Here is a 13,848-nt window from a genome sequence, read left to right on the forward strand (position 1 = left end):
AATTGAACCTTAATCCGAGTGAAACTCGGGCTCGGTGAAGGTGGCGTTTTGGTGGAGCTCCGCGGTATTCATCCGCAACCTCACCGCGCTGCACTATTTTGCGCTTACGTAACCAACGCAAACATTTCCACAAATATAAAAAATTTGTACATGATTTATGAGAGCATTTCCGTAAAGTCGGATTTCCGTAAGTCAGGTCTTCCATAACCCGTAAACTGTCCGGAATATCGTTAACCAAGGGACCACTGTACGATGTGACAACTGCGGTAGCTTCTTCACCTTGACAATGGGACAACAACAACAGCAGCAGGAGGATTCCACGTCTTCTTTACAAAAGAGGTGCGTTACTATTCATCGTTGTTACGTATTTTTTAACCAACGAAGCCTCACCGAGTCTCAAAACTCTTTTTTCAAGGTTTTCAGAGCAGGGGCCAATGTTGCTGTGTACAAAGAAACGAGGTGTTCAGCCAACACCAGTTAAACATTTAATTATTTTTATCTTTGGAAGAAAATCGGAGAACCTGGAAGAAACCCATGCACAACAGGGGGAAACGTAAAAACTCCATACAGAAACGTGCCTGAGTTGGGAATGGAACCCAGCACCTTTTTGCTGTGAGGCACGAGTGTTAGCACGGTGCCAACCCTCTGCACAAATGTTGCCCAAATGGGTCCTCGCGTGGTTAAAATAAAGCAATGACAACCCTCGGGACAAAAACCCACAATGCACAATGGCAATACGGACTTAAAACACTGTCCATCAGCTCTTCTGTGCCAATCATTACTGTGCTTGGCAAACATCTTCAGAGGGAGAATACACGCGCACTGTTCTGTAACCCGTGCGTTAAAAACAGGGCAGCGGAAGTGAAGAGCGAAGGCTCAATGAACGGAGACGTGACGCCGCTTATGTAACTCCCGAATCGTTCAGCTGCGTTCCCACGGCTCGCGTAGCCTGGGCCCAGAGGGGAGACGTCGGAAGCAGCGAAAACGGCGCACTTTCCCCTCGCCGTACGTGACAACTATCCCATCAACTCGCTCGCACCGACAGCTTGTCGACCCGCATGATGTGCACCCCTAAGCTTTTGTCATTCAGGCTTGGACTGCCGGCCCTAGATGTTAACTACCTTGCCTGGTATGCAGGAAGTTATGGGTTCGATCCCAACCCTGACGCCTGCTGTATATTTGGAGTTTGCATGTTTTCCCTGTGGTCACATGGATTTTTCTCCAGGTCCTCCGGTTTTACCCTTCATATTTAGAATCTCCGTGCGTTTCGAGAATTTGGCTGCTATCAATTTCCACGTGATAAGCCACTTTGTTGAGCTATCATTTGTGGCCAGGTCGCTTCTGAAAAAGAGCTATATAATAGCTCAGTGAACCTTACCTGGTAAAATAAAAAATAGTTTTGTTTTTATAGTTTCACTCCAGTAGCTCGTGTAGCACTCATCTAAAACATAAATGGGAAATTTGTGATTATGTGTGTCTGTTCAAAAATTATAAAAATAGACTTTTGTATTTTTGGGGGGGGGGGGGGGTGCGCAATAATGCATATATTTTGCACGGCAAGTGAGCTGTGATGTCACATCTGTCATGTGACCCGTGTGCGGAAGCGTAACGCAGTGTGCCTGCTTATCGCGGGTAAAGTGCCATACAAATGTGTTGCAGGTCTAAGGCTTTCTTCGCGCTGCATTAGTTTATTATTTGTGACGCACCCTGAAAGTTGTGTGTCTGCAACAAGCGCGTGTATGTGTACCCATGGACGCGCGCACGTGTGTGTGGGGGGAGCGGAAGTGTAGTGGTGAGTCGAGGCTGACCGAAACTGAATTTCTGGTTTCGGCCGAAACTAAAACCAGATCGAAAGTAAAAAAATTACTTTCGGCCGAAACCGAAAGATTAACTACACTTTCGACCAAGACCGAAACAGAAAGGTATATAACCGACGTTACCGAACACAAGATTTATGAAATACAAGCTTTACTACCCGGCTTCGCCCGGGACTTGGATTCACCACGGCCGGCCGCTTTTGTCTCCCCAGTGGCGATGTTGACACACCATACCACTTACTCATTTGAGGCTGAGTCGACCTAGGCGAGGCCCAGGACCGGTCCAAATAATCGTCACCGGCTGTGAGCGGGAATCGAACTCGGGCTGCCGGGTTCGTAGCGCAGCGCGCGAATCGCTACGCAGTCACTGCCCCGCCCCCCCCAGGTGCGTGATGTCATTTATTGATGGCCCCAGACCATGGTTGCGGCTGAAGTTGCTGCTGCTGATGTGTGTGTATGCAGCCTATCGCATAGGATTGCCTAGTGCTGACTGACTGGCTGATAGACTTAGCACTAGAGTTACATTCAAAAAATAGATCTTTTGGTTGATGACCGAAAGTCAATATCAGTTTCAGCCCAAACCTAAACCAAACCGAAAGTTAAAAATCGACTTTCGGCCAAAACCGAAAGTATGCCGAAAGTGGCCATTTGCCAACTTTCGGCGCCGGAACCGAATTTCGGTCGACCTCTAGTGGTTAGCGCGCTGCGCTACGAACCCCACCCCCCCTCTCTCCCCCCTTGCCACTCCCCCCTTTCTTACCTATATAACCTCTTGCCACGGCAGCTCTCTCTTCCACTTCAGCAAAAACATTTTCTTGCTGTGGTTTTCCCACCTGATGATGATTGCTTGTGTTGCAATCGAAACGTCGTGATTTTCGTTATTTTATACCTACGTGACTTTACCGAAAGAACCAAAGAGTATGTTATGTTTACCGTATGCACGCAGGGCGCCAATTTCGGCCAATCCAAGTACTCGTTGGTGGACTGAGCCATGCCTCAGCCAATCAGCCACGCCCATTTATAAGCGCTATGAAGCTCAAGACTGGCTTCGCTGACATTGCGTTTTCTGTTTTGGGCTGTGGAAACCGTTCTCTCTTACAGACTCTGTGATGTTTTACTTATCTTTTAATTTATAAATAAATTCGATTAACAGCTATTCTGGTCAACAGTAGTTTTTCGCAGTAGGGTGCGCGATTTTGCTCGTGTGTGTTTGAGTGATCACAAGTGAGGAGTGGTAGTGCAGCGGTTAGCGCACCGCGCTACAAAGCCAGTGACCAGAGTTCGATTCCCACTCATGGCCAAGCACAGTAACGATTATTTGAACCGGTCATGGGCCTCCCCCAAGGTCGACTCAGCCTTAAATGAGTCCCAGGTACGATGTATAAACATCGCTACTGGGGAAACAAAGGCATTCGGGCGTGGTGTTGGCCACCGACCCCCTCGTGTACAGTTCCAGCCATCATAGGTGCTCGCTAACAACACTTGCCTCAACAGTCTGTTGAAGGCTCTACGGAATATCTTTGTATTTGTACTTTTGTAGGTAAGTTTTAAACATTGGGAAGTTTGGCCAATGCCAGTTACACTGGTTTTGTTTTTTTGTTATCTATGGGAGGAGGAAACCGGAGTACCCGGAGGCGCCAAGGTGGGAATCGGACCTAGGCGCTTCTAGCTGCGAGGCGCAAGCATCACCACTGCACCGCCACCAAAAGTAACGTTCATCAATAACATCTCAACCGCCAGCCACCATCCTGGCTAGCTTAACATGTGTATTTTCGAGATCAATGTTCTTATTTTAATCATTTATTTTTTAGGTTAGGCCACAATATCCTAACCAATTTTTTTTATGTTCCACCACTCAGCGCAGCCCAAAAAACAAAATTGCCACGTGCAAGCGTTTAACCAAGAGCCAATTAGGATTATTTCTGTTCTCTTACTGTGGGTCAAGAGCAACTCTCATAAACCAGGTAGCAGCAATTAGATACATCACATTTCATCCAAACTGCATCAAACACCACCACTACGACAAGATCCAGGAAGGTAGGAATCATCATGTCACCTGATCTGGCTTCTTAAACAGGGGTCAGGACCTCACAAGAACAACCAATTAGATTCAAACTGGACATTAACCATAACAAACACATTTCTACCAAATATCATTTATAAGGCCCACTGATTCACATTCCATGCATTAGCTATATGCATAATTTACAAGTGTCCATTCGTCACGCTCTATATCTCCCAAGCAGAACGTCGGAGCACAAAATTACATTCCATGCAAATTGTCGCATTTCCAAATATCTAACATTGTTTACCCTTAAGTTTCAGAAAAAATAGACCCACAGCACATCCAATCTTCCTAAAGACCATAAAACAAGGACAATACGTTTTTGAATAAAATGTGGGTCCAATGAAAACCAATCAGGAACCCATCTTCAGAAGGAAGTTCCTGACAATTAAATGCGGACTTCCATGATCAAAAAATATTTTGAAAGATGAGGGTTCAATACAAACCAATGGGAGCCAAAACCTTCTGGAAGAGTAACTTTACATTTTATTGGTAAAATCGTCCAGAAGTTGGGCTCTTCATTGGTTTATGTTTATACCCTGTCCACGTCACTTCATCGTCCCTTAAACAACGCCAAGGGTTTTGCCGGGGTGACTTCACTCCACAGGATTGAACGAAAGCTGTCTCGGGTGTGGACCAATCAACTTCAAGGACAGTGCACATTATCAGAGTTATGTTCTTTTGTTTGTATTATGACTGCAGGTATTGCGGTCTATGCAAACATGACTCCTTGTAAAAAGGTGTCAGTTTTGTTGCCAGATAGAAGGGTAAAGAACCAATTATCATATTTTTACTGGCAAATGAGGTTCCCATAGTGTAGATGCTTGCCCCGAGCTCTCATACTCTGATGGTGCATTGTCCTTGAGTTGTGCGCCTTTTGGCGTCATCTGGTCCAACCCATATGAGACTAGGCTCTAAGGAAAGCTGTCTCGGGTGTGGACCAATCAACTTCAAGGACAGTGCACATTATCAGAGTTATGTTCTTTTGTTTGTATTATGACTGCAGGTATTGCGGTCTATGCAAACATGACTCCTTGTAAAAAGGTGTCAGTTTTGTTGCCAGATAGAAGGGTAAAGAACCAATTATCATATTTTTACTGGCAAATGAGGTTCCCATAGTGTAGATGCTTGCCCCGAGCTCTCATACTCTGATGGTGCATTGTCCTTGAGTTGTGCGCCTTTTGGCGTCATCTGGTCCAACCCATATGAGACTAGGCTCTAAGGAAAGCTGTCTCGGGTGTGGACCAATCAACTTCAAGGACAGTGCACATTATCAGAGTTATGTTCTTTTGTTTGTATTATGACTGCAGGTATTGCGGTCTATGCAAACATGACTCCTTGTAAAAAGGTGTCAGTTTTGTTGCCAGATAGAAGGGTAAAGAACCAATTATCATATTTTTACTGGCAAATGAGGTTCCCATAGTGTAGATGCTTGCCCCGAGCTCTCATACTCTGATGGTGCATTGTCCTTGAGTTGTGCGCCTTTTGGCGTCATCTGGTCCAACCCATATGAGACTAGGCTCTAAGGAAAGCTGTCTCGGGTGTGGACCAATCAACTTCAAGGACAGTGCACATTATCAGAGTTATGTTCTTTTGTTTGTATTATGACTGCAGGTATTGCGGTCTATGCAAACATGACTCCTTGTAAAAAGGTGTCAGTTTTGTTGCCAGATAGAAGGGTAAAGAACCAATTATCATATTTTTACTGGCAAATGAGGTTCCCATAGTGTAGATGCTTGCCCCGAGCTCTCATACTCTGATGGTGCATTGTCCTTGAGTTGTGCGCCTTTTGGCGTCATCTGGTCCAACCCATATGAGACTAGGCTCTAAGGAAAGCTGTCTCGGGTGTGGACCAATCAACTTCAAGGACAGTGCACATTATCAGAGTTATGTTCTTTTGTTTGTATTATGACTGCAGGTATTGCGGTCTATGCAAACATGACTCCTTGTAAAAAGGTGTCAGTTTTGTTGCCAGATAGAAGGGTAAAGAACCAATTATCATATTTTTACTGGCAAATGAGGTTCCCATAGTGTAGATGCTTGCCCCGAGCTCTCATACTCTGATGGTGCATTGTCCTTGAGTTGTGCGCCTTTTGGCGTCATCTGGTCCAACCCATATGAGACTAGGCTCTAAGGAAAGCTGTCTCGGGTGTGGACCAATCAACTTCAAGGACAGTGCACATTATCAGAGTTATGTTCTTTTGTTTGTATTATGACTGCAGGTATTGCGGTCTATGCAAACATGACTCCTTGTAAAAAGGTGCCAGTTTTGTTGCCAGATAGAAGGGTAAAGAACCAATTATCATATTTTTACTGGCAAATGAGGTTCCCATAGTGTAGATGCTTGCCCCGAGCTCTCATACTCTGATGGTGCATTGTCCTTGAGTTGTGCGCCTTTTGGCGTCATCTGGTCCAACCCATATGAGACTAGGCTCTAAGGAAAGCTGTCTCGGGTGTGGACCAATCAACTTCAAGGACAGTGCACATTATCAGAGTTATGTTCTTTTGTTTGTATTATGACTGCAGGTATTGCGGTCTATGCAAACATGACTCCTTGTAAAAAGGTGTCAGTTTTGTTGCCAGATAGAAGGGTAAAGAACCAATTATCAAGTATTTGACCCCTCTGCAAAACATGACTTAGTACTTGCTGGCAAAATCCTTGTTGGCAATCACAGAGGTCAGACGTTTCTTGTAGTTGGCCACCAGGTTTGCACACATCTCAGGAGGGATTTTGTCCCACTCCTCTTTGCAGATCTTCTCCAAGTCATTAAGGTTTCGAGGCTGACGTTTGGCAACTCAAACCTTCAGCTCCCTCCACAGATTTTCTATGGGATTAAGGTCTGGAGACTGGCTAGGCCACTCCAGGACCTTAATGTGCTTCTTCTTGAGCCACTCCTTTGTTGCCTTGGCCGTGTGTTTTGGGTCATTGTCATGCCGGAATACCCATCCATGACCCATTTTCAATGCCCTGGCTGAGGGAAGGAGGTTCTCACCCAATATATGATGGCACATGGCCCCGTCCATCATCCCTTTGATGTGGTTAAGTTGTCCTGTCCCCTTAGCAGAAAAACACCCCCAAAGCATAATGTTTCCACCTCCATGTTTGACGGTGGGGATGGTGTTCTTGGGGTCATAGGCAGCATTCCTCCTCCTCCAAACACGGCGAGTTGAGTTGATGCCAAAGAGCTCCATTTTAGTCTCATCTGACAACACTTTCCCCCAGTTGTCCTCTGAATCATTCAGATGTTCATTGGCAAACTTCAGACGGGCATGTATATGTGCTTTCTTGAGCAGGGGGACCTTGCGGGCGCTGCAGGATTTCAGTCCTTCACGGCGTAGCGTGTTACCAACTGTTTTCTTGTTGACTATGGTCTGAGCTGCCTTGAGACCATTGACAAGATCCTCTCGTGTAGTTCTGGGCTGATTCCTCACCGTTCTCATGATCATTGCAACTCCACGAGGTGAGATCTTGCATGGAGCCCCAGGCCAAGGGAGATTGACAGTTCTTTTGTGTTTCTTCCATTTGCGAATAATCGCACCAACTGTTGTCAGCTTCTCATCAAGCTGCTTGGCGATGCTTGGCGATGATCTTGTAGCCCATTCCAGCCTTGTTCAGGTCTACAATCTTGTCCCTGACATCCTTGGAAAGCTCTTTGGTCTTGGCCATGGTGGAGAGTTTGGAATCTGATTGATTGATTGCTTCTGTGAACAGGTGTCTTTTATAAAGGTAACAAGCTGAGATTAGGAGCACTCCTTTTAAGACTGTGCTCCTAATCTCAGCTCGTTACCTGTATAAAAGATACCTGGGATCCAGAAATATCTCTGATTGAGAGGGGGTAAATTACTTATTTCCTTCATTCAAATGCAAATCAATTCATAACATTTTTGACATGCGTTTTTCTGGATTTTTGTTTTTATTCTGTCTCCCACTGTTCAAATAAACCTACCATTAAAATTATAGACTGATAATTTCTTTGTCAGTGGGCAAACGTACAAAATCAGCAGGGGATCAAATACTTTTTTCCCTCACTGTAGCAGCCAAATACTCTAAATGAATGTTGATTCTAAATGTGGAGGGAAAAACCGGAGGACCCGGGGAAAATTCCACACCACCACGAAGAGAAAGAGACATACAAACTCCAAATATACAACATGAGTCAGGGTCGGGATCGAACACACGAGGTAGTTAACATCTCGCTCCGACCCCCCACCCCGGTCGTGTATCCCGCAGTCCTCGTTCATTATAACTGCACACAATTATACAGGCCCACAGCAGGATCACAGTGTGACACTGACTAAAGGAATAAAGTTTTACAAATTATATAACAGTTGATTCTTGAATATATCACCTACTTATTCATAATGTGTTTTCAAGTCACACTTAATTTAAGTGCAGCCTCTCCTTTGTAGACATCAGACTGTCAATAAAGGAAGATAAATTACCTGCACATACGTTATACAAAGCAACACTCTCAATCCTACCGACGATGCACATCTCACCCTGCCCACACCAAGACAGCAGTTCCTTTGTGTCAGTGTTTATAAGTGTTCACAAGCCTGTGCAGCAATGATGGGGATTCTAGATTTGAAGCTTTCGTGACTGCAAGGATTCATACTCTTAGTTCTTTGCTACAATGCGGTGGGCTCTCATGATATTGTTTTCTCCGAGACTAAGGTGCTCTGCAAACCCTCTGGCTACCATCAAAGGTTTGTACACAAAGCCATTCAGATATAAACACAGACATAATATCAACCGTGATGATGGGTACAAACTTAGTAATCATTGGAAAGATGTTATCAACCATGCAAAAAAGATTTAACTACACATTTTTGGACCATCTTATCTGACAGGCACTATTTTACTCTACCGAGTGTTAACATCCCCAGCGTTTAACAGTACTCTCCTTTTTCGTTATTTAATTAATTTTACCCACCCAGCAGCATAACAAAAGGCAGCTTAATCCTAGCTGGCTTATCTACTTATGCCATCTACATTACAAATGCTCAGTTCCAGCAGCAGTACTGACCATCTCACAACTCCTCCTCCCCCACGGCCCTTCCTGGCTCCTCCCCCCTTAACCAGTATATAAGGTCGTGCCTCTTGGAACTTCTCTTCACTTGATACAGATATTTTTGCTGTGACGGCTTCACCTGAAGACGGAAGCTTGTGTTGCCTCCGAAACGTCGTGATTTTATTGTTTTATTTTTATTAATTTTAATTTCATTTTTTACCTACGTGACTTTACCGAAAGAACTAAGAGAATGATGGGGATATCTACAAGGCTAATGTCAGGCTGCTCTGCAGCTCGCAAGTTCCCCGTAAACAAATCGAGATGTGCCCACCAGCGTGTCATCTTAGTGGACCTAACGAGACAGGACGGGCATCACAGTCATAGCCCGTTAGAGCTTACCATGAAGACGGTTCAACCCTCACAGCCTTCAGAATCTTGACACAAACACCACGACCGTTTGCACAGAACCGCCTCTCTTTGCATTTCGTAGACACCAAACCCAATGTGACAACTCGTGCATAGTTCTGGCACTCGTTGAAAAGCACTTGCCCCATTCATATCATCCGACCCACATGTCATACCCAGGCCCAAAGCACTGGGAATAGGACAGGAATAAAATGCCGACAAGACACCGTAGACAGAAGAGCACGGATTCTCACCGGCATCTCTCGCGGTGTTGTCGTCCTCCTCCTCTTCCTCATCCTCTTCTGACTCCTCTTCTTCCTCTTCCTCCTCCTCGGAATCCAGGTTGGACTCACTCCCGGAGTACGACTCGTCCTCCATGCCGGCAAGGCTTGCAGTCCTCAGGGCCAGCATTCCATGACTCCAGGCCGACCGCTGCAGCCACCCAATCCCACTGCAAGCGCACGAGCCCTGCACGCACACACGGCCCAACAGAAACATTATTACTGTGAACATGCACCCTACTCACCCAAACAAATTCGTCCCCATACTGACCAGTGTCGGGCCAGACAGCCTCCCCTAGCCCAGTAATTGGAGGATTAGGAGGCAGGCTAGGGGTAGCTAGCCGTGTGTTCCCAGCTATCCGGGTGAGGGGGCCGATACCCCCTCCAGTACTGTATGTCCCCAGTGACTGTTGTGAAATAAATACGTGTGCCTCTACTCCGGTGTGCACGCGTCCTCAACGGTACTACATCTGGTGACAGAAGTGAACTAATACGAACATGGACACGCGCCGAACAGCTCGGGCCGGGGTGCAGGAGGCGGAGGACACCGCGGGAAGTGCGGTGCCAGAGACGGCTGATGGGGGCAACGAGCAGCCGGGGCCGAATGCATCCTTACCGGGGCATCGGGAGGAAGGGGAGTCGCCATCCGACGGACTTCGGCTGGCGCACGCGAGGCTGGCGGAGCTGCTGTATGCTGCTGCCGCCACACTCGAGAGCATCACTCGGCTGGGGGCTGCTGGACCGCCGCGGGGCGAGGACGGCCGACGACCGTTGCGCCTTCCCGCCATTTCTACTGACTTCAACTTCGAATCTCCCGCCATCGCCGCAGCAGCTGCCGAGGGCGTGGCCAGCCTCAACTTGGGGTCCGACATCGGCCTCGCAGGGGCTGCCGCGTCACCACCAACGGACGGAGCGTCACCATCAGCGCGACAGGCGATTCCATCTGTCGTTCGTGCCGACGCTCAGCCGAGTTGCGGGGACAGCAAAGCGCGGGCCTCCACGGCGATCGCTGCGCTACACCAAAGGCTACCCCCGCTGAAAGAGTTTGTAGCTGAGGAGGGCGACTGGGGGGGGTTCCAGCGGCGCTTCCTCGCGCACCAAGAAATGGCGGGGTGGTCGGACGCCGAAGCCCTCTACGTGCTGCCGGCGCTCCTCGACGGCGACGCCCTCGCCGCTCTTACGTCGGCACCGAGGGACAAGCGCTCCACTCTTCAGATGGCGCTGCAGTTGCTGGCTGGGGTCTACGGACCTTCGGCGGAATGCAGACAGCGATTTTACGATCGCCAGCGGGGAGCAAAGGAGTCGCCCCTCGCCTACCGTACGAGCCTTCTGGCGTGAACCAGAGCCAGGACTCTGGGACTCCGGGTACCGTAGCCCGACTGACCAGTGTCGGGCCAGACAGCCTCCCCTAGCCCAGTAATTGGAGGATTAGGAGGCAGGCTAGGGGTAGCTAGCCGTGTGTTCCCAGCTATCCGGGTGAGGGGGCCGATACCCCCTCCAGTACTGTATGTCCCCAGTGACTGTTGTGAAATAAATACGTGTGCCTCTACTCCGGTGTGCACGCGTCCTCAACGGTACTACACATGCTCACAGTCCACAAACACATGCACAGCTCCCAACACTTACTCACATCCATGCTCATGTAGTAGAGTTACCCACTCGATATTCACAAACTCGGAGAGCAAATCGTTAACAAGGTTTTCCCGCTCAAACTAACGGTCAGGGTCTCACAAGCTGTGAGAGCTGACCGTAAACAAGGTTTTCCCGCGCGACCAAACGGTCAGGGTCAGATAGGGTGAATTGGGATCGAAAAGCATATTGGGAACGACCAATCACAGGGTTCCACAAGGTGGCCGGGGATTGGACAACCCAGCCACGAGCAAGTATAAAGCCAGAGCGCTCAGAGCTCTCGGGGAGTTGAACCACACGAAGACCCAAGACAGCGGAAGAAGCTTAGGACCCTGGACCAAGCCCTCCAGCCCTTATCAGGGCTAGGGTTCAGTGTAACCAGTGGTCGGGAGACATCTCCCTAGGTCCAGTCAGAGGACACTGAAAGAGCGGGATATTGAGTAGCCTGTAGGGTACGGGGGCTTGTACGTTCTGAGTGTAACGGGTGAGGGGACCGTATATCCCTCAGTGCATAGGGACCGTGTTAATAAAAGTGTGTGCTACAAAAGACGTTGAAGAGTCCGTCTGTACAACACTACATTGGCGTCAGAAGATGGAAACAAGACGAACGAACCGCACGCGAAGTCCCGATGATGCAAGCTCCGATTCACCTGTGGGTGCCGCGGGCGGCGCTGAAGATGTTGGCGTGTTGCCAGCCGCCCCACCACCAGCTGTGCAGCCGATCGCCGCGAGCGACGGCACCCAGGCTGCTCACGCCCGCCTCGCCCAGCTGCTGCATGCTGCAGCAGCCATCCTGGAGCAACTTACCCTGGGGGCTGCGGGCGGGGAGGAGCGGCCGACGGCGGGCGTCCCCGCCATCGCAAACCCGGAAGAGAATGTCCTTCCCGCCGACGGGTCACGTGGGGGCGGAAGCCAAGTGTATGCAGGGACCTCCGGGGGCCAATCACAACACACCGCGTCATCGCAGAGCGACGCTGCCTCTGCAGGACCCTCCAGCAACACCGCGTCATCACGGCTGCCACGCCGTACAGTACATGTTGTTGACCAAGCCATCGCTGCGTTCAGGACCGAGTCCGAGCTTGACGAAGACGACGACACAGCTGCTCTACAGCAGCGACTGCCTGTCTTTCGCGAATTCTCGTCCACAGGGGGCGACTGGGCGGCATTTCAACGTCGCTTCCTCAGCCATCAGGAGATGGTGGGCTGGTCGGATGCACAAGCACTTCGTGCACTGCCAGCCACCTTGGACGATGACTCTCTCGCTGCACTCATCTCCATTCCCAAGCGACAAAGGGCGACACTACAAGCAGCACTTCAGCGGCTGTCTGATGTCTACGGACCTCCTTCCGCCACACGCCACCAGTTCTACGAGAGACGGTGCAAGCCAAGGGAGTCGCCATTAGCGTTCCGCACCGCGCTACTCGCCATGGCAAGAGCGGCTTACCCCCGCATGGACGATGAGGCTATCGACGCACTCGTCCTTCAGAAGCTGCTGGAGATGGCGAGGGGGCTGCGCCTTGTCATCCAGGCCGTGGATGACGAGGACATGTGCTCACTGCGAGCTGCCCGGAGCATTCATGCTCACTTAATGCTGGACCAGGACGAGACCATCACCGCATCGGCTACGACATCGGTGCCTGCCAGCAGGGACAACGCTCGCTCTCCTGATCGAGTCTTCTCGACGTTCAGCGCGACGCCCCAGCGATCACCGGATCGCACCAGTCGCCGCAACGACTGGGAGCGGGGACGGCCCTTCCCCCGCGGCGACGCGACGTGTTTCAACTGTGGCCGCCGAGGCCACTTTTCTTCCGACTGCCGTGCACCTCGCCGCCGCTCCGCCGGATCCCGAGACCGGGACTACAGAGCTTCCAGAGCAGCGCAGCATAACCAGGCAAGTCGCGGCACCCCACACGCTCGGCCCTCATACACACCACAACACACCATTGACTCCGCTCGGAACACGGCGTATGACATGCGGCGTTTGGCCGACTCTTCGCGACCACTGCGACCCGGGCAGTGGTCAGAGCTGGCCCATAGAGTGGTTGCAGCAACGACGGGTTCCTCGGTGGTTGTTGGTTCGATCGAGGGGGTGGAAGTGCGCGTGCTTGTCGATACTGGTGCATCGGCCACTATCATCTCCGAGTTAATTTACAACATACTGCCCGGCCGATGTCGTTCATTGGAAAAGGTTTCCATTCCGTTTTTCACCGCTAATGGAAGTTCCCTAGGGATTCTCGGGCAAATTCGGGCTCAAATTGCCATTGGCGATATTAAATTGGCCGGACCTGTTTTTGTGTCTTCTTCCCTTGCGGTGCCGTGCCTTCTGGGAACTGATTTTCTTGCCAAAATGCCCATTAAAATCCTTATCGATCAGGGATGTATTGAACTTCCCTCGGGCCGCCGGATGGCATTTTTACCCGCGGCCACGCATTCACGGACGGAAAATGCTTCCGTACAGGCTTTTGCGGCTTGCGCTGTACGCATTCCGCCAGGGGCACAAATGCTCGTACCCTTACGGTTAAAGAAACCGCTCGCTCCCACCGCCTCGGTAAATGGCATTTTATTGGGACCCTCCAACACAGCAGTTAACAGCCTTTCGTTGGTGGCCGCACAGACTCTTGTAGCGGGCGACAGGGAGC

The 13,848-nt window shown here is 49.7% G+C and overlaps 1 protein-coding gene across 5 annotated transcripts in view; it reads right to left on the bottom strand.

The window, feature by feature from the left end:
* RAD54L2 (RAD54 like 2) overlaps positions 1–13,848 on the bottom strand; it is a 122,133-nt gene that overhangs the window by 81,061 nt on the left and 27,224 nt on the right. For all 5 annotated transcript variants that reach the window (XM_078875124.1, XM_078875122.1, XM_078875120.1 and 2 more), the window contains exon 2: positions 9,554–9,767. In XM_078875124.1, coding sequence (XP_078731250.1) covers positions 9,554–9,710 — 157 coding nt within the window. In that variant the 5' untranslated portion in view covers positions 9,711–9,767. The remainder of the gene's footprint in view (positions 1–9,553; positions 9,768–13,848) is intronic.

Source organism: Lampetra fluviatilis, chromosome 40 (genome assembly GCF_964198595.1).
Source record: "Lampetra fluviatilis chromosome 40, kcLamFluv1.1, whole genome shotgun sequence".
Classification (NCBI taxonomy): domain Eukaryota; kingdom Metazoa; phylum Chordata; class Hyperoartia; order Petromyzontiformes; family Petromyzontidae; genus Lampetra; species Lampetra fluviatilis.